This window comes from Diorhabda carinulata, chromosome 5 (genome assembly GCF_026250575.1).
Source record: "Diorhabda carinulata isolate Delta chromosome 5, icDioCari1.1, whole genome shotgun sequence".
In the NCBI taxonomy this organism is placed as follows: Eukaryota; Metazoa; Arthropoda; class Insecta; order Coleoptera; family Chrysomelidae; genus Diorhabda; species Diorhabda carinulata.
Window position 1 is genome coordinate 21,990,788 of NC_079464.1, and position 22,094 is coordinate 22,012,881.

Below are 22,094 nucleotides of genomic sequence, written 5' to 3' on the forward strand. Positions count from 1 at the left end.
CAAGCAATCGTTAAACGTCTTGAGAAGGTAAATGATTTAGTCGCAGCCTATGCACAATATCACAACTGTTGCATAAAGACATTGTACCAAACGCCGACGCCTGAAGTAGTAGAAAAGAAGAGGTCCGTATGTAAGTGACATTGATTTTGCTATGCAATACATTTATTCATATCTCGAAGAAAATTCCGAAGAATGTCAGTGTACTATGGACGAATTAATGACAGAAATTGATGGTGATTACCGTCCACACATGAAAACAGTGAAAGCACAACTGTTAAAAAATTATGTTGATGATATTTTAATTACTGTCACTGCCAATAAGGCGCCTATGGCTTGCTTTCGAAGTACAGGGTTTGTATTATTGACGGGAGCCTGGTACAATGAAAAAAGTGACAACAAGATAGAAAAACGTTAGCGTATTGTAAAGGCGGCAGCAGTAATTGTTACAGGGGATATTAGGTTTATGGTGTAAGAGACAAAACATCATCATCCATCAATCATTTTTTCTCAAGATGTCGAGTCAGATATACCTTAAACTTTGCGAGTTTTCCTGGATGGTATATTTTAAAAAATAAACGCGCCTCGCTTGACAAATGGAAAAAAAAAGCATTACTCTAGTAAATTCTATTATTGCTGCAGCAAGGGCGAAATCTTTTATATCATCGGTTCAGTAAATCCAAATATACTTTACTAATATTTTCACAGCAGAATAGAGTAGAAATTTATGAAAGGATTATCTTATTTTTCTTAAGCTAGAGTTCCTCTATACTTTCAAGCTGGAACATTATTTCGGCTTCGGTTCCTCTTATACATAACGTTTCAATCTACCACCCCTATCATTCCACTTCTAATACGTACGGTCCAATCAAATTTGATATTATTTAGGATCTTTGAAAAAACTTCTTTGACGCCTATGGTTAACAATAATTTTTGACTCAAAATCATTCGACTCTTAATATACCCCATTAACCATTGGAGGTGAGTGGACTGTTCATAATTTGTGGCGGTAAAAAAGGGAAAGCAGAATGCTCAAACTCAATAATTCGAGTCAAATTGTTGGAATATTTTAATTTTAGAGAAGAAAAAAAAATCGTTAAATGTTAATACCCGAGCTCGTGTCAACAATCCTTGATATCCCCTACTAGAGGAAGTTTATTTAGATTACAAATTTTCTTTCAGTGAAACGTGACGAAAAACAATTCTATAAATATGGAAATTTAGTGCAGAAATAAAGTAAAATGGTTTACCTCCAATCTGGTGTAATATACACCCACGTTTGTTTATTCCGTGTGTTAATTTCTTTGAAAACAATGTAACTTAAGGAGTTTGATTATTATCCATCAACTTGAAATATCGATTATATTAGTAACACAATAGTGTGTTAATGACGTTAGAAGGTAACGATTCGAAGTTTCAGTCAAGATTTCCTGTTTAATTGGGTTTGGGAATTTAGAGTTTTCCATAAATATTGATTCATCAATTAATAAAATGGGAATTGCGAAATTTATGAATGATAAGCCCCTAGAATAATCATGAAGATTTCTAATCCACTATTTACCTCTTTTTACTATCCATCTAACGTCAAAAAATGGTAAACTCCGCGTATTTCCATTATCCCATATGAAACCAAGCGTACATAATTCATATGAACTATATGTATACAAGGTGTTTCAACAAAAGGTTATCCCGTCTCTAGGATAGATAGAAAACTGAAAAATATTTGAGGTTGCTCAGTAAAAAATTATACACGTTTTTTTCGATTTTGCCGCAACTATTGGCAACATTGTATTGAAATTTCATAAGAATATGTTTTGGAAGCTGATATATCCAATAAATTTGTTTTTATATCTGACTCTCACAGATGGCTCTAGTTACACGGTTCGTACCAAGTAGTATTGAGTATAAATTTTTCAATATCAGTAAATTTCTTGGGCAAAAGTTTAAATGAACTTAAACATCATCCAATTTTACTTGATAAAATTCGACCATTTTCGGATTATTTTGTCTTCAAAATTATGAAGTAATAACCGATGCTGGTATAAAGTATTGATAAAGTTATTTATTATTATTATTATTAATTAGTGAGCATAATTATCAAAATAAAATACTCCGACAACGGTACATAGTATCGAGTTTTACCAAGAGATGAATGATGTTTAAGTTCACTTGAAATTTTTCCTGATAAATTTACTAATAATCAAAAATTTATGCTCAATACTCCTTGGTACGAACCATGTAACTAGCGCCCTCTATGAGAGTCAGACATAAAAACAAATTCATTGTTGCCGGTAGTTGCGGCAAAATTGTAAAAAATGTGTACAATTTTATTTCTTCAACGCCCTTCAACTAATGTATACGGATGGCGTTAGGAACATTTTTCACTGAGCAAACTCCAAATTATTTTTCTACCTATGCCACCTTTTTTTGAAACATCCTGTATATAAGTTTTTGTATTTCAATGTATGGTCCACCATAAAGAAAAATTCTTAGAAATATTTAATACTAATTAGTGTTCTTAGACTAAAATTATGAAAAATTTTATACTACCCTATTTCTACATTATTGATGGTGCACCCATTACGAACAAATATTTATTCATAAATCATACAATTAAAAATGAACTTGTGATATTGTATACACCCCAAAATAAGTGAATTTCTTTCGCTTGGGGAACGTACCATCATCTTTCATGCCGAAGTATTCGCTAGGTTGGAATGTGGACGTATCATATTCCATCGACAACATAGAAACACTCCAATCAATCTGTTAAGACAGCAAAGCGGACATACAAGTCATAATAACTGAAATAGTGTGCCTTATATTTGTACTAGAATGGGAAACATGCTACAAAAACTGTTGAGTGGTGACTGTAAGCTCTAGCTGGTTTGAGTTTCCGATCACTCAGGCAACAAAGACAACTATAACACTGACTTGTTTGTCAGATTGAGGTCTGCAAATTCACCAATGAGCTAAGAACCTAACTTTGGTATATCCGAAAATGTGGTTATTACATCTCTTGGAAGTCTGCTGGCAAAACAGTCTCGGAGATAACAGGAAACATCGAATATTGGATACGCCAAGACAGAAAAATGGGACTTTTGCCTCTGGGAATGAAAAACAACTACACGTGGATTCGATTGGTGACCGACTTTTTAACTGGGCACGAAAATCTAACGATTGGGTATGCCAATGGTGCATGGAGGAGAAAGAAACTACAGACGATTTACACAAGCCTCACAATTTGCGAAATGATATCGAAAGGTTAAGATCAAAGTCGTTTTAAATGGGACACGACGGGTCTATCAGAAAAATCTGTCTATATAAATAATAATTAGTTATAATTTTTCATAAATATGGTACAGGGAAAATGAAAAAGTAAATCTATGATTTTGTCAGTTTTTCCCAATAGCTCCAAATATATTGCTTCTTGTTTCCATTTTATTTGGGCCAAAAATTCTTTTCGGACAATCATTATTTGTTGAAATATTTGAATTGTATCAATGAATTGAATTATTTATCAATACTTTTTTAGTTACTTGTAACCAATCATCGATCAAAGTGAAAAATATTAATACAGCATCACAAAATTGAAATTTTGTTCTTCAGTGCTATTATTCAATTGGTTGTGAAAAATATGTGATGAATTGGGGCACTATCGTGTGAAAAACAATGTGTTTTGCCAAGTCTCCAAATCTGAAGAGGAAGACATTGAAGTTTTAGTCCCAAAAATCATACACCAAATTCAAAATGTAGCAAGAAGCCTATGTACCCAACGGTTCTTGACCATCCGCTGTCACAACTATGAACGGGATATTATGAAAATCACCTCTGCTCAACACGGAAGACAGCTCACTGTATGAGTTCATTCTAATATTATCACATTATCTGTTTCCATTCCTTCTATTCTATTTTTTTCACTTTGGTGCACCAGAAACAATTCTTACAATGTTGAAGCAGTGCTGATAATTTTAGATCTGTTTTCCTACATCCAGAAGCTATACCTTAGTGGTCTACACAACCAATTCCCCAGTTCATGAAGTGTCTCTCGTGGTGTCCATAATTTTCAACCAACTTCTTACTACAGGATCCTTATATTGTGCTGGATACAATTGGACCTAATGGAAAACCCGACAATTATAGATTCAAAATGCATCTTTTGTAGCGAGAGCAAACAATGGATTGAATGAGTTTTTATTTCCAGTAATTTTAGTAGCTACAAGAACGTAGTATGAACTTAATTAATAGTACGATTCTTATCGCTAACTCGCGGATAGGTATACTCCCATTTTCCCTTTTACCCATATTATTATCTCTTGAAATAATTTCATATCATAAAAATATGTAAAAAACTAGTTAATCAAAAGGTATTAATTCACATGAAACCTTATGGATTTTATGATTATTTTGCTTCTCTTACTTGTTGCAGAACCGCCCGTCGATATACCTAAGTCTCCAAGTGCCGATCAAAAATCACCTAATTATCAAAGGAGCCCTAAAATTTCTAAAATGGGTATAAATTCTCCTAAAGTATCCCTCAGCAGTCCCAGTCAGACTGAAAAAATATTCAATTTCGCTGAAACTGATTTTAGACCAAACAAGTCTCCGAGGTCGCCAAGATCACCGAAGAAATTCAACTACGATGACGGTCCTAGAGATACTCCAGGTATAGTATTTAGTATTATATTATAGAAAATGCATGTACAAAGTTTGCAAATATCTTGAATCAAAAATCTATTGTTTGGGTTTCCATACTGTTCATCATTCCGACGGCAAGATCTCAATAAACTTCACTTTCTGGGTACCACGTTCAATAGTTATTTCCATTTAAAGGAACGCGAGCCCATGTGTCGTGGTCTTTTCGTACGGAGAGCTTCACAATTGCAAAACAGGGTAACCCCGCTTACCCGGCTGAAGACTCTTCCTCAGAAAGTGGTATTCGGCCTCAGTTAAACTATATGAATAACTGGTACTTAGATGGAGTGAACAATTAATATTTAATGAGACGCCACTAGCGTGGGGGGCTGCAGCCATTGACTGGATTTCAGGTTGCTGGGATTGAATTTATTAAGATGATGTTGTACCTGTTGAGTCCATTGGGTGTGGTAAAACTTCAACTTGGCAGCCTTAGAATTGCGGAAAAAAATAAAATGAGGAAGAAAATGGAAACACATGGAAATTACTGAAGAAGGAAGATTAGGTAGAACAATTTAATTAACAATATAACAAACAAACAATAAACAAACCAATAAAACTGGAATTTTGTAAGCACTATAAGTTAGAAAAGTAATTGAAAAACTTACCAGTGATGTGAAGAATGATATCACCACAAATTTTACTAAATTTAATTTGATTTAAATTCTTTAGAGAGTAGATAGGTAGAGGAGGTTTGAGCAATGAAACTGGAGTTTTACAGAATTCTTCGAATAGAGTGGGAGGTCGATAGTGAATTAATTTTTTTCCAAAAACTCCAGTGTTAGGATAAATAAACAGAAGTGCTATTGTGATACAATATGTGAACAAAGGAATATTTAAAATATTTAAAGGATCACATGTTTAGCTGTCTTTGCAGCTCATTGGGAAAAGAAATTTCCCCCGGCTCCGAAGATGATAAGTCATTGGGCAATGTTTCTTTAGAATGTCCGTCATTCTTTTCAGTTTTATCATGTAATTTTAGTCCAAAATATCGTTACTATTCCTCAAGTAAGAAACCCCAGAATGATTGGTTCAATGGAGTTCGTTCAAATTTCCTCTCTTGCAAGCTGCTCCGTCTCTTCTTTAACGTGTACTTGAGAATGTCTAAGGACCCAGACAAGTTTGACCTAATTATTTTGTGGAAATTAGTTGTTAGTATCTTGCATTTTCAGATTAACTGAAGAAATGAAGAAAATCAAGGTAGTATAATCAGATATACGATATAATATAGAGGCCGATTGCTGAACGAAGTTATGCTAGTTATTTCTTGTAACCAACTTTTTTTCAGTTCAAACTTTTAGGAGTTACTATCCGTACAAGTTAAAATTTTTTAAATTCTGTTTTTATCAAATTTGGGTGGTTTTTTCACTATTTTCAAAGCATTAAGAGGTGGTGAAAATTAACAACCGTTACCTTATTTGATATCAAATCTTTTTCCGAGATTAAATTGTATAAAATAGATTATAGTTTAAATTGTCTTCTTATTCTTTATTAACTGATAATCTACGTATTATACGTGGTGTCTCTAAATTAATGCGATAAAATTCAGGAAGCGATTATTCGTCTGAAATGAAAGATGGATTTTTCATATAACAAAATTTCCACAACCTACCCCTTGCCGAGCTGTCACCCTTAAGAGATTATTGGAAGCGTTTAAGTGACATTTTACGCAGTATCCGATTATGCACAGTTCTTGTAACACTACATGCTCTCAGCCAAGTATCGAAAGGACCGACCTGAAAATGGTTCACAAACGATCCCTAAATCGGTTGGAACACAAAACAGAATCGTTTTGTGCTCTGCCTTGTTATAACATCTCTATTGCGCAGAATCATTACCGTATCAAGAACGATTCTGTGATGGGCTGGAACGAACCTAGAATCTCAGAGCAATCACTGTATTATACATTTCTTAGTATTTGAGGTATCAGTGCATGTCGTGATAAACAATATGGTTTCTTCCAAACACTTTCCAACTAATATAAATGGCAACTGTATAAATACTGCCCTGTGAAGTATTTTAAAGAAATTGATATTTTTAGGTAAGTGGTATTTTTATTTGCTGGTTATAGGAGTATCATTTCTCAAACAAAATGATGTAATATTCGAAATGCGTCATTCTGTCCATCACCTTTTAGATACTGTGACGAATAGAATTTCCGCTGGGAGGTCGACCTCTTGTTAAGTGCATAAGGGACAGAGAACTCTTGTTTTATTAGGGATCCATAGGATTTCTATTTGTCGCATTTCCACTTATTGAAAAACCTCTTAGATTGGACCAGTGTGAAAGCTGTGATCTGAATTAGAATTATTTTTGTTCGTTTTTTGATACGTTTTATACATCAAAATTTATCTTCAATTCCCCATTTTAATCTATTAATTTGATGGCAAATATGAATAACTTTATTTTGATATTGTAGGTGATCTATTGATCAATATAATTATGCAGCTTGTATAAATCACATTCTATTTTGATAAAGATCGAAATTCGAGGGTTGCCTGAAGACATAAATTGAAAATATATATTTTCGTATGGGTTGAGAAAATCTGATTGAACTTTCAGCCATTTTGGATGAGTAGTTTTGGTTTGACGTTTTTGAAAAGTAATACCCCTACCCAAATCAAGGAGTAGTTGGATGCCATAGACTCTGCACCCTCACTCGAGACAAGCAGAAAGATCAATGAAAAAGTTTAATTGAGGGTATTGAATGATCGTCGCATTGCTACTAGATAGATAGATAGATAGAAGAGGTATATTGAAAGATAGATACCGACTACCGAAGCTATCCCATTCTAGATTTCAGCATAATACAAAATCAAATCGGCTTGGAATAAATATCGCCATAATGGTAACTTGAAAGGCTGTGCCGTCAACATATCAACTGAAAGGAATCGGATAAAGTGCTGACCTCAGTAATAAACACGTATGCAGATGTAGAAAACAGAGATTAAAGTAGGATACAGTCGAATATGATCTCCATGATTTTTATATCTTTGTATATTTAAGGATTTGTTTCTTTGATTATGTAATTCAACAATTAGTTGCGATAGATCAATAAAACCTAATTTTCTATCAAATAAATATTAGGGTAATTCAGGGTGATAACGCCGTATTTTTTATGGTAAAATTCCATGTAACTGTAACTTTATTAATAATCTCCCATTAATCAATAACGGTTTAATAGACTTTGGTGACGATTTATCAATTGACATTTTAGTAATTCACTAATTTTTTAAATTAAATGACCATCTCATCCGAGTAGAAGTCGATGGCCATATTCGTCCTTTTTCCTTTTTTTTCCTCTTGCTTAGATGTTCCTTGTCTTCAGTCTCTTTCTCTGCATTTTTTCCATATGTGTCGCAAGTATTTTCAAACGGATTACAATTTTCATGCATCTATTTAAGAAAGTAAATACACTGAATCCAAATTTGGGATTGCTCACTAAAAAATTATACACGTTTTTTGCGATTTTGCCGCAACTACTGGCAACATTGTATTGAAATTTTATATGAATATGTTTTGGAAGCTAATACATCCAATAAATTTGTTTTTATGTCTGGCTCTCATAGAGGGCGTTAGTTACACGGTTCTTACCAAATAGTATTGAATATAATTTGATGGTATAGAGTATTGATAAAGTTATTAATTATTATTATTATTAATCAGTGAGCATTAAATGAATTGAAAACTGTTTGTCACTTGAATGAGACCCCATCGATAAAACTGATACATTCAAAAAATTGGGACTGACGGCTTTCATTTCTTGTAACGTTTCACAAAAATCCAGTCTAATAAGTACAAGATCTTGTTTTTCGAAGTTAAATAAGTATGGGTTCTTTGCTTTGGAGGCCTTAGTATGAACAAAACAACAATTTGATGATTATGTATTGCCGTTCTGGGACTAAAACTGTTATTTGTTTCATACATTATTTGATTAAGCAATAGCATTTTGGAATGTTGTCAGAACACGAGCTTTCATTCTAGTCCTCAACTTTGAAATGAAAGATCTTTTGATTTTATTCCAATTTATAGCAATATTTGAATATATTCTAGATGATTCTAAAATCACCAACGTAGAAAGGTATAAAGTAAAATGATTATCGATATCGTTATATTCTTATGGAATACAAAAACAAAAACAAAAACTCTTATTACTATTCAACTATGATTTGAAAGAAAAAAATTCTCTTTTTTGTTGTATATACATTTTTTTCTATTTCTTAATGCATTTTCTATTTGGTTTAAGGTTCCAGTGACAGTAATGGATATTACTTCAATCTAGCCTCACCACCAAAAAAATCAGGAATGAGCAATCGCCAGATGTACCAGTCTTCAAAAAGCGATTCCATGAACTCTACCAAATCTAGTTTAGAATATTCTTCTACCACCCAACATCCAACAGGAGCATACCAAGATATTCAATACAAAGTCTGTCATTCCTTGGATTCCGATACACAATCCCAAACCACATCCAGCTATCGACATTCCTCCACAAGTCTCAGCTCAAGACACTCATCTATAAAAGAGAAGAGAAAACCGAGATGCAATATACGGACAAATCCAGGTTATGATGATCGGTATTCTTCCTGTAAATCTATTAATGAGTATGAGGGAAGCAACAAAACTTTAAAAAGGTTAGTACATAATATTGAATAGAAACAAAGACCCAGCAAACAATTAAATAATCTATATCAATATTAATTGATATTTGACAAACAAAAAATTGATTAAAAATATAAGGATAAAACCAAAATCGCTCTGTTCTGAGTCAAAATATGAAATCCATATTTATCCATCAAGAATAATGCATACTCTTTTATCATACTTGGTAATCGATTTCAGCATCATAGAAAAGACTTTGAAATTTATTAAGATGTAGTTTCATTTAGAAAAGTTCATCCTAAACTACAACTACTGGTATTTAACATGTTTTCATGATACAATATACTATTATCAAGAATTCGACTACTATTAGCTAAACTTTTCAAAGTGGATGCCGCGTTTACTCACAGTCGATCAAAAACAACGTCTCGATAATTCAGAGCAGTGTTTGGTCATGTTTACACGTAGTAAATCAGATTTTTTGCGTCCATATGTGACAATGGATAGAACATCACTCCACTCGGAAATCATCTGAATAGACTGCAACCACGTCAGAAGCCTCCAAAGGCAGAACAGTCAACTGGGAAGGTTATGGCGTTAGTATTTTGAGATGAGAGATGAGAATATTATTGATCGACCTACTCCAAAAGGGAGAAGCAATCAATAGTGAATACTATATAGAGTTGTTGGATCGTTTGAATGCAAAAATCAAGGAAAAACGGCCTCATGTCGAAGAAAAAACCACTTCGCTTCACCAAGACCATCGATTCACAAGTCGATGACAACGAGGGTTAAATTGAACGGATTGCTCCCTCATCCACTATACAGTCCCGATCTGGCCTCCAGTGACTACTGGCTATTTGCTACTCTCAAAGAGATGCTTTCCGGTAAGACATCCAGCACAAATGGAGAAGCAATTGCTAAACCTGAAGCCTTTATAATATGATTTCCAAGGTAAAGGTTTATGTGCAAAAATGTGATAACTTCCTATCCCAAAGACCTTGAGTGTTAATTGGCAATTGAGATTTACTCTTTGGGAGTACTTGATATGCAATATAATGTCAAAGTTATTAGGATTTTCAAAGATATTTGACCTTTTTAATTTTTAGTGATCTTAAGGTTAGTAGATTATTATTTAGCTATGAAATAAATAACACAAATCTGTTTCTGCGGTAAGTCTAACTTCTTCCCATTCTACAACAGTGAATTTATAGCTGTATCGTCCGCAAAAAATATGATATTACCAGAGAATTTCGAAGCTAAGGCAATCTTATTCATATAAATGAGAAACAGAATTCAAGCCAATTATGTTCCTTGAGAAACACCTAATTTTACTATGGAGTGTAAGGGCTAGACATCCGTAACATACAGGTGAAGGATTATGGTGGAGTTTGGTATGTGAAAGTGGGAAGAGGTGAAGAATATAAATGTAATATTGCAGCAGCAGCTAGGTTGTGGAGCTATGCCAATGTGATTTTTTAACCATTATAATGTACTCTCGACTTATCAAACCCAAATTCAGTCACCGTTTTCTTTAATAAACATACTGATTAACGCCTATAAACAATTCAAACTCTCTCTACCTTCGGAAAGTCCTTTTAGCGTATAAAGGGTCTCGATACCAATAGATGATGCGTTTCAAAAAGGCCCATTTTGGGGCTTTTTTTGTTATTTAACTGCCCTTTTCGGGGCTTTATATATTATTAATTCACCCACCGTTCTGAGACCGCAAAAACAAAAAGATGCAACAAATAAAAATAGCAACAGTGATTGGCTCGACATGTGTAGTAAGATTGTCATAATAGTTTTGATCCATAGACGTAGAACAAGAAAATGAATGAATGATAGTTTTTAAAGAAGCAATTATGTATGAAATTCTCATTATAAAGACAAAGCATTCATTTAAATAGCATAGATTCGTCGAACAATATTTTAGTAAGTAAAGTAAATTAACAATTTTTTAACTAAAACCAATTTGGTAAGTTAGGTTGGATAAGGTTAGTTTAGTTTATATTAGGTTTAATTGGGTTAGGCTATACTCAAACTCTGTGAGTGATTTCAAACAATTTCCTCTCAAATTATATGTGAATTTGTCGTATCAATACTTTGTTTCTCCTATTACTCATTTCCGTCACTGGCATAATACGGAAGTCTTACCAGCTGAAGATTTTCGCATAAATTCTGATAAATAAATAATCTTTTAAGAAGTCTATATTACACATTCTATACCATAGGCTCTTAGCTTGTCCAGTAGAATGTTTTGGAAAGACATCTAGATCGTTTAACGTGTCTAGTGAAAATGAGTTGAATGTTCTTAAAACGGAAAGATCCTGAGCTATGTAAGCAAAGGCATCACATTTGTGAAACAACTAGAAGAATGGAAATCGCAATCGCCAAAGGTTACATCGAGGACAATATAAATAACAACATAATTAGTACAACCACCACTGAAAATAATACTTAGAGGGCGAAGAAAATTCAAGTGTAACTCTCTTAACAAAAATCAAAACTAGATTGTATTGTTAGTGATAGTTATGGATAAACAATAATATTCTTTTCGCTTCAATCGTGTTGCAAAAGTCATCCTCATGAGTGATAGCGATCAATACTTTCTTATTGAAGATTATTTGTACGAATATTTATCTCAAAATTACAAAACTGTCAACATTATACTATTTCACGGAAGTGTTAACTTCTTTATCTGATATTAGATGAAAGCTGAAAGCTTATCAATTTGTATTCTCCCCATATCAATTTAATATCTCGAAATTGTCGAGTGCAAGCCTACTAAATCGATTTTTATTGTTGACAATATATATTTCACACTTTGTGTTTTATCAAACTCGATAATTCAATAAATAGAGCAGACGGGATAAAATTGTCACTTTTAGATAAAAAAAAAATGTTTTAATTGGAGCTATTTTTATCATCACATGAAAGTATTGTTGATTTAATACATTGTTTTATGTACACTCAGTTATTGGGGTCACGTCCAACAAGTGTTGATGAGTCATGAGTCAATTCAAGTTATTCAACTGCAAATACAATAATTTGATGGACAATATTTGATTTGTGTTAATATTACAAAGCATAGACTCACATAAAATTTACTGTTAATACAATGCATAAAATATGATTAGAGTTATTCAATGTTGTTATATGAAAATAAAATAAATTTCACCACAACAACCGAAACTATCACCAATAACATCACCAATGGATAAACATCTCAACGCTACAAATATTGAACACTAAACGATATAAATTTTAATCACGAGGGTTGATTTTCTTTACCCTCCGATCGCACTATATGATGACCAGGAATGCTGCAGGTGACAGGTATGCATAGTAGGCGACTGCGTATCTTCCCCGCTCTGTCACTAGCGATTCCAACAGGTAACTTTCCATTTAATTGCAGTGCCTTACACAAGGCTGTCGCTTTTGATTCTTCTGCCAAGTGTGATTTGCGAGCTATTACTCGTTGCTTGCTGGCACAGGGAACAATGCAGTTGTGATTCATCGAAGAACGAGTCGAGTAGATGGAGACACCTTTATGAGTGATGATGTTGCTCGTGAATGGTGATGTTCGTGATGAACGGGGTCAAGGATGCAAATCTGTCGGTACAGACGACATTATTTAGCGAATTATCGATGCAATTTCTAGAAGGTTCTGGATCTGTACTTCACATTTACTGAATAGTTGCGCTACAGAAAAGTTACCACTCGCTGGGTCCCAACCACAAAACTAGCCTAATGGGTGCCGCTTTGGAATTTCTTTACCATTACAATACTGATGGAGAAGTTTTTTTGAAATCCATTATTACAGGTGATGAGACATGGATGCATGACATGCCCGAAATAAAATGAAAATCACAACAATGGATGCTTCAAAAAAATTTTAACAGCCGTAAGTTTATGGTAATTGTTTTTTGGGACCAAAAATGTTTGTTGTATGGGGAGTTTATGCACCTTAGTACAAGTGATGCAGATTTATATTATGAAAGTTTGCGACGCTTACTGAGAGGTATTCAAAACAAACGGAGAAATATGGTAACTTCTGGAATTAATTTGATCTTCGACAATGCCCGTCCTCATAGCAGTTCCAATGAGATATTTCCGAACACGCAACACACAATTCCGACCTAGCACCAAGTGATTCTCATCTTTTATCTCAGTGGTGGCTTGAGAAGCGGCGCTTTCAAGCTGAAATGGAGCTCAAAGAAACCGTCACAACCCATTTGCAAAGATTGTTCACAGATATGACAAATGCGAGTAAAGAAATAAGTTGTATTGTACTCTTCTTTAGGCAATAAAATATCTTTTATATCTTCATGACTCTTTTTTTTTGTAGCCCATCGGAGGTTGAGGCATAGATATTGTGTCTAATGGCTGTAACTTGTCGAAAATGTATATAAATCGATTTCTTACATTTCCTAGACATTTTAAGGTATGCCGAATGAGAAAATTTATCTCCGATTCAAGAAGCAAGACACGTGAATTTTAACGCATGCCGCAAGCTCAGAATTAATGAGTTGTACTTTGCACGTTTCACAAACTAACCAAACTTAATTCAACTGATAATAAAATGTTCATCAAAATGTCATTCAAACTTGTCATGTTGCAACAAGCTTTTTTATAAAAATCGGGTTTATTTTTATAATATAAGTATGAATTATGTTTTTCCTCTTTTATAAATTTTATGAATAAACATAAGTTGAAATTGAAATATGAATATGGGTCTTTGTTGGTACTGCAGTTATTTTTTTAGAATTATATTATTATCGTCAAGATCCTCGAAATAACCATTAACTGCCGACATTACCCTCTTTATTGTTAGAAAATCTTTGGCCACCGAGCAATATTTTCAAGTCTGGGAAAAGAAAATAACCCTAGGGGGCTAAATCTGGCGAAAAAAGTACATGAAGTAACAATTCAAACTTTTGTGTGAGCTGGTGCATTATCTTCATAAAACAATACTTTCTTCTTAGCCAAATGCGGCTGTTTTGATTTCTTCTATCAAACATCGCAAAAAGATTTTTCCTTTTCAAGATATTCAATAGAAATTATTCCACGCGCATTCCAAAAAACTGACGTCATAACCTTGTATGCAGATGAAACGGACTTTCTTTGGAGCCGGTTCTCCGTTTTCAGTCCTTTGTTTCGATTGTTCTTCTGTTTCGGGTGTGAATTGATGGTCACACGTTCTATCCATGGTTATGAAAAAGTGCAAAAATTTTACTTTATTCCAGTGAGACATTACTAAACACTCTATGGAAACATCTTCACGACGATGTTTTTGTTCCGTTGCGAGCAATCGCGACACCCATAATGCGCAAAGCTTTCTCATGTCGAAATTTTCAGTTGATATTCGATGTACCGCACTATTTGAAATGCCTACGATGTCTGCTAGCTCGCTCAACATTTCTGGAGTCGTCACCCCATTTGGTCGACCATTCTATATATCATACTTTTAATAACGAGGGAGCAGTTTCATCAAGAGTATAAGCTCAGATTTTATATTGATTGGGTTGATGCATTTCAAATAAAAGTATTGTATACATAAAAAGAACCAGATTTTTCCATGTACACAAATTCACTGAAAACGATTACTATTAATGGCTGCCTAACAAATACTAAACAACGTGGCGACTTTAAACGCGATATGCTGTATAGATTGTGTATTTTTCAATACAGTGGTATTTTTCAAGCAACTACTGCCATCTCTAGGTCCTGGCAAGTACTTCTGGGACCATTCTCGTTTATTTTCTAGAAATGAACTTTATTAAAAATAATAACAGAATCTCTCAGGACGTTTTTATACTTTGCCTGAATAACATTTGTTATGTTATTAAGCACCTAGGTATTATGTATAATGCTTAGATAAAGTAAGTATTACTATATATTCATATTTGTTACCTAAAGATAATTATATAATGGCTGAACACGACCGACATTATATGTCGCATTCTATAGAATGCTGTCGTTTCACACTTTGATAATAACAGACATCAAGTTTTCAACTGAAAGTTATTCATAGTTTTTAGCAATAGGGCAATGAGTCATTACATAATGTTGAAAATATTATTTGCGTGTTGCCACCATGAAATAGAAAGCTATTCAAAACTAGGAAAATGGAATCATAGAATTTCTATTTGAAACATATGTTTGTTCCTAAAAGTTATGGAAAAAGAAGTCGTGAAAAATACTGACAATTCCTGTACATACATATCAATTCTGAACCAAATGACATGTTGCCATTCAACTAAATCAATGATGATATTTTTTCTCTTATTTGGGACGAATTATATAGGGTTATGATGAAGTATTGAGGAGAAATCACATACCGCACAATGTTCTTTTTGGAAAAGATGTCAAAATAAATCAAAGCTATGACGTCATTAATATTTTTCTCAAATAGGAAGATGGACTTTTCAACATTATTTGATAGAGTTTATTTTTCTGCATTATAAAAAAAATCAATTCGAGTTACACGACAAAAAATTGATACAAAAAACGACTACTTAAGAATTTGTGGTAAAGCAATTTTTGTTGCAGTTTCGAGATGGATGTCAGCAAAATATCTTATTTTTACATCGTGCTTATTATTGGTCTTCAAGAAATTAGAATATCCCTCATGTATCCCTTTTCATTAAAGCTCACAAAAATTTTGCTTACTGTGCTTCTAGCAATTGGAGGTCTTCCAAAATATTGTTTAATTGATTCAGTAGATGCTTCGAACTCTATCACTATAACTTATCATCATCAGAATTTATATCCTTTCCCTTCTGGTTAATTAAAGGACCTATATTAATAAAGTTGGTATGATGCCAATCGTAAGACTGACACTGAGAAACAGTTGATTCATTAAAAATTGAAAAAATTGGTTACATCGGCTCACTTTCAATAATGGAGTTTTTTTATATAATTTTAAAATCAACTTTATTTTGTTTCTCATTTATTATCTAGCTAGAATAAGCTCACTCAATTATAAACGATGGTTGGTATGAAGTTGATATAAAGTCTGGAAACAAACAAAATTCTCATAAACTAATCTGCCGCAAACTTAACAGGATATATATATTGTCTCGAATTTTGCGAACGAGATTATGACATTCAGTAAGTGGTTAAAACATCGTTCACACAACTAGGGGAGGAAAATAGCATGATGTCTCGTAAATCAATGAAAAAATGCGACTTAAAAAAACCGCAAATTTATAAACTATACTTGTCCTATGCGGGTCCTATACTTGAAATAACTAATTGAATAATGAGAAACAGTAATTTATACTCAAAAGACTTATTTATTGGAATTGTATGTAGGTTATCGAATTTGTCGAAAAATTATTTTTCAAATTACAAGAGAAATGTTTCCGGAGAATTAGAATTTTTCTCATTTTATTTGACGTATAAGATTCAATAAATAAAGCAACTTATGTTTAAAACCACGTTTTAAAACATTTATAGTCATAATCAGGGTACGTACGCAGTTTTTCTGAATCATGTCCATTGTTGGCACTAAACTGGCTTCAAAGAGACATATACTATCCGTCAAATAACATTTTTGGTTGCATCGTCAATTTTTATCAGTTTATCTGACTTATCTCTATGTTTTCGTCTTACGCACTAAAACAAATTTGAAATAACCCCTTGGCGTTGTCTTTGAATATTCATGTCCACACTCTTGACTAAAATTTTTTTCACTATTCGTCAATAAATCGTCTACCGCCAAGAAGCTATCCAACTGAATGGATTGGAACGGTTAACAAAAATAAAACAGAACTATAATTAAATACAAAAATCATTAACTGCTATTATCTGGAAAACAAATATTAAATACATTACTACGAACCACCACTACCAATAGTCGAAACATAACTAAATATTTTATTTACTTTTGATCTGAAAATTGATCTTGAACTACAGGTTCCAATGAAAGAATTCCCAATAAAGGTGAGTTCTGTGCGTCTCCAGGCGAACTCGACGATCATGAGCCACTTCTGCTTATCGAGTAGTACAACTATTCCAAGTGAGATTATGCTGGGCTGTTCTAAAGAAGAGCATTTATCGTGGTATCGATAAAACAAAATCAGGTCAAAGTTTCTTGTCAACTCTAGATCGCCTATAAGGCAAATTGCTTTTTTTTATTGAGTCGAGAATCATCAAAGTATGTCAAGAAAAATTTCTCTCAAACTCAACACCCAACAGGCGAATTCGAGGTGCTGGTGATATTGAAATAAAAGGGAATTATTATTAATTATCAAACTTTTTGTTAAAATCTGAAATGAAATTGTGCTAATCCAAACATGCCAAAGCATAAGAGTGCGGGACAACCTGAAAGGGGCGAGTAAAGAAGACTTCACATCAAAGATGCACGCTAAATCTCTGTTCTCAAGACTTAAATGCTTTTTACAGGTTCAAGATACATCTGCATATCTATGTATGTATATCTTGCGTCTTGTATCTTCGGTGTGAAATGCTTTTAAATTTTTTATCTAATACTATGCTAATCGCTTATTGATCCCCCAGTGCTACCAAAATTGTTAACAGACTGTAGACTTACTTATGAAGCTAACTTGGAAAGTTAATCAATTATTAGCAAGCTTAGAAAAGCTTTAATAAAAAATTCAGCAATCAAATTAAAGCAAATCCCTAATTTCCAATTGTCGGAAGCGATATAATTGATATTTGAACGAGAAATGCTCCATTAGATTCAGTCTCAGTAATAATTAAATATTATATAAGCAAACTTGAGAGCCTTTAATTGAAAGTAAGATGATTAATTAAAAGGAATATTTATGAGAGAACACTCTAAATAACTACCAGAAACCAACTTTGTTTCATATATAGGGAAATCAAAATGGAATTTTTAAGCATCTTGATTCCAATCTAGTAGTCTCAATCCTAGTGTAATGATAAATAATGGCGAGCCTCGTTCATACGAATTTTAATGAATTGCTGTCAACGGAACAGGTATCAATTTGTACATATATGTACTCTTCGGTTCACTGAAAAAGTGTACACTTACATTTTTCCTGCGTAAATCAGTTTTACATTAGTAGCTCAATTATCTTCGATAGGATAAGTAATAATGCAATAGGACGATAGTTACTAGTGTCATTTTTCTCGCCACCCTTGTGCAGGGGAACAATTATACCTAGCGAAAAGTCCCTTTTCAAAGGATTCATTGATTAGAGAAGATAAAACGTTTATCATCACTTCTGGAAAATTCAAAAATAACTCAGCGATGCCGCAGGAAGTCTTGTTTTGAATGCTGAGTATAGTTTGCTCTAGCTCAAATCTAGTGGGATGTTTGTCGTTGGTGGGTATTAGAAATTCCGTAATGATGTGCGAAGTGAGCGTCGAAAGGGTGTCTTTGAATTCTATTTTGATTATATACAGGGTATAGTTGTGACTACATAAAGAAAAGTTGCTGTAGTTATGTGACGGATCGATGCTGAAAAGGCATATACGAGGTATTTTTTTGCGAAGTGATCGGTGATATGCCATGCCAGATGTTGTCTATACAGAATTTGATCTCCGACAAACTTGGTAAGCAGATAAAGTACTTCTCGAACACAAGTATATAAAGTGACGATATTATCATACTATATGCTCTCGACTATTTTCTCATCATTAGGTTGACACGTTGTACAATGATTTCTTAGTGTTAGATCATATTTGTGATATTGATGATTTCTTCTGGAATTTAGGATTTAAGAGTTCAAATCGATATAAATAAAACACAGGAGCAAAGAGTTTTTTAATAATGCTGTAAATCCAATTAATTAAGGTATTTCTACTATTATCATGAATAGATTCATTGCTTTGAATTTTTATACAAAGTTGTAGGCACAATTCGGCATGAAACCTTTTATCCAAATCACGTACTGATCCTATTAACTCCATTTTCCTACCAGGAAGAGTATAACAAACGAATTTTCCACGATACCGGAATATTTCCACGGCATTTTCTTGATTCGCTTTGTTCACCCCATTTCCTCAGTAATATTCCATTTTAGTTATAAGACTTTGTAGTTGATTTCTCCTAATTTCATTGGTGTAAGTACATCTTCGACCTACGCTTTCGTTTGTATCCACTAACTGTGTAATGGAGAAAAAAAAGTGGAAACAATTTTTGTTGATGAAAGTTTGTTTAATATACAGGGTAAGTTCAAGTATTAAATTCTTCGTATTCCTCAGATAAACGATACATTTCAAATTTCAACGTACGTTAACCTAGCGTACCAATTTTTTGAAAAATTACTTTCGATTACCTTAATTATTGCAATTTTTTGCCGCTTTTTTGCCGTGAAATTTGCCGGCAATTATATTTGAACACATCAATAATTGCCGCTTAATTTGCCGTTTAAGAAATCTTAGTTGATTCATCCGGAGCACATCGGAATCGGGCGAAAGTCTGAAAATGGCAATTTCCCATATAAACTTGCAATAACTTGCGATAATACTTTCCGACACAATATTTTTTTGTTACTCAATTTTCAGATCGTTATTTCAATCAATTTGGCATTAATATTCTTACGAACCACATCATAATCAGGTCTTAGCTAATAATATGTTTTCAAGGCTCAGCCCACTTGAATGTTAACTGCATATTTTTCTCTCAGTAATTCGGATGAATTCAATTACTGCATAATATACACTGTTTACTAATTAAAAACACAGGCAAATACGAAGTGTTGCATTTTTTGCATGTATGGTAAGCACTTGGAAAGTAAAAGATAAGGACTTATAATCATCTTGTCATACACCCCAAATCCTTTTAAACAAAGATGTATTTTTCAACGAGGAATCCAAAATTGAGTACCAGCTTTATTGCTGCTTTTTAGTTATTTACAAAACAAGTATAAAAAATCTTGTTACTCTTGTACATATTATTGCATTACTATGATCAGAGAAGGCATGCCATGAGATGTTTTCCTGAAAGCAAGGGCTTTTTCAGGTTTTAGAAGCATCATATAGAAACATGGACCTTATGGAATTTTCCTATACTCAAACGGAATAAGGAATTTTTTCGGTGGAACTGCTTACATATATTTTTGCACTGTTCACTGCCGTACCTAAGGAAGCGGATTTTTAAATTATTTTAAACATTAAAATAATAGATTAAGCGGTTTTTCAAGGTGTGGCTAGCTAAGTTTATATGGAAAATTGCTATTTTCCGACTTTGCGCCCGATCCCAACGTGCTCCAGATGAATCAACGATGATTTCTTGAACTGCAAATTAAACGGCAATTATTGATGTGTTCAAATATAATTGCCGTACGTAGGGAAGCGGTTTTTCAGGGTGTGGCTCGCTAACTTATGTTTTAAGATAACGGACTATAGGTTTTTTTTAAATAACGGACGGCAAATTATGCTATTCTAAAAAATATTAAAATATTTTTAGGAGTTGTGCTATATAAGTATGCAACAGAAAATAACATGTATTCATGTGTTCATGTATTCATCTGTTCAGATGACATGGAGGAAGTAGATTTTTATGTTTGTATTACTTTTTGAATATCCCGTTCAACACACCATAATCTTTTATTATTGTGAAGGGGAAGTCAAGCTGATTCCAATAACTCAGTGAAATATAGAGTGCTTATAAAAAATTGTGGAGCACCCTATAAGATTGTGAATAATTTAAAAATATGAAGAGTGCTGATGACTATAAACCTTTCAAATTTTCAAATTGATAACTCATAGGACAAAGGCGGTACTGAACTTTACCACACTAATCAAACATAATAATTAATTGATAATAATCAAAAACAAAGTAGTTCTAGCTGAAAAAAGTCATGAGTGAACATTATCAACCACAACTTTTGCTGCAACACAAATTAATTATTTTGCCGACAATTTATTTTAGATGAAAATGAATCGTCGTTTTTTTTAATTGAAAATAACTGAACCTTCAGGTCAGAGAACCTCATTTCGCTGTAATTTGGCGTGAAATATTATTAGGATTAGTTTCAAAACTTATTCAAGCTTTGAATTTGATGTTTTATGATATTTTAGTCCATAACCTCGAATTTTTTAACAAGACCAATTCCTCTATTTTCTTTCGCAGTTTTACTGACTGTTAATCTGTTCGTAGGTCCGTCTGGATACTTCGCATCAACCAAATAGGTACCTGTTGCTTATTCATCGTTTTATCTACACTTCTTATGAAAATCAAAATTCTGTGCATTAGGTTCCATTCAAAGTAGCCATAGAACGTCTTTATTTGAAATTGGGGATATCTGACGAAACATCAACTGATATTTTAATTGCCATTAGATGAAAAACATTACTCTTATCCAGCTATCTAGAAGTTTAATAAACTCATACAAGACGAGGATTTCTGATCTGACAGAGGAACAAATTTATTTATACATTCAGTCCAGCGATGCTCCAACCTTTTTAACTCTTACAACTCGTACTCGTCTGATCGAATTCTCTCTCCTGTAGCTGTTATTTTTTTAGATAATCGATGTGGACAATTCTATAACTATCCCATAAAACTATCTCTTTTCTGGCCGATGAAACCGTCTGTGCCTTTCCCGAAGTAGGTTTGCCATTTGGAATTCGCTATCTTACGCCTAAACTATCACTCATTTTTAATCATTGTAGCCTAAAAAATGTTCAAAGTGCACAAACGAGACACCCAACTCATAACTTACACATGTACAATTCTCCGATCACTGTAGAGAAAATAGCCTCTTTTGTACCTCAATCTGACGGTTGCTAGTACCATTTGATGATATGTCGGCAGCTCGATACTCAATTATTTCCATTTTAGAAAACAGAATCAAAAC

General features: G+C 33.3%; 1 protein-coding gene across 1 annotated transcript in view; it reads left to right on the forward strand.

The window, feature by feature from the left end:
- Positions 1 to 22,094, forward strand: part of LOC130894066 (uncharacterized) — a 209,636-nt gene that overhangs the window by 56,431 nt on the left and 131,111 nt on the right. The window contains exons 3-4 of the mRNA XM_057800626.1: positions 4,427 to 4,663; positions 8,939 to 9,326. Coding sequence (XP_057656609.1) covers positions 4,427 to 4,663; positions 8,939 to 9,326 — 625 coding nt within the window. The remainder of the gene's footprint in view (positions 1 to 4,426; positions 4,664 to 8,938; positions 9,327 to 22,094) is intronic.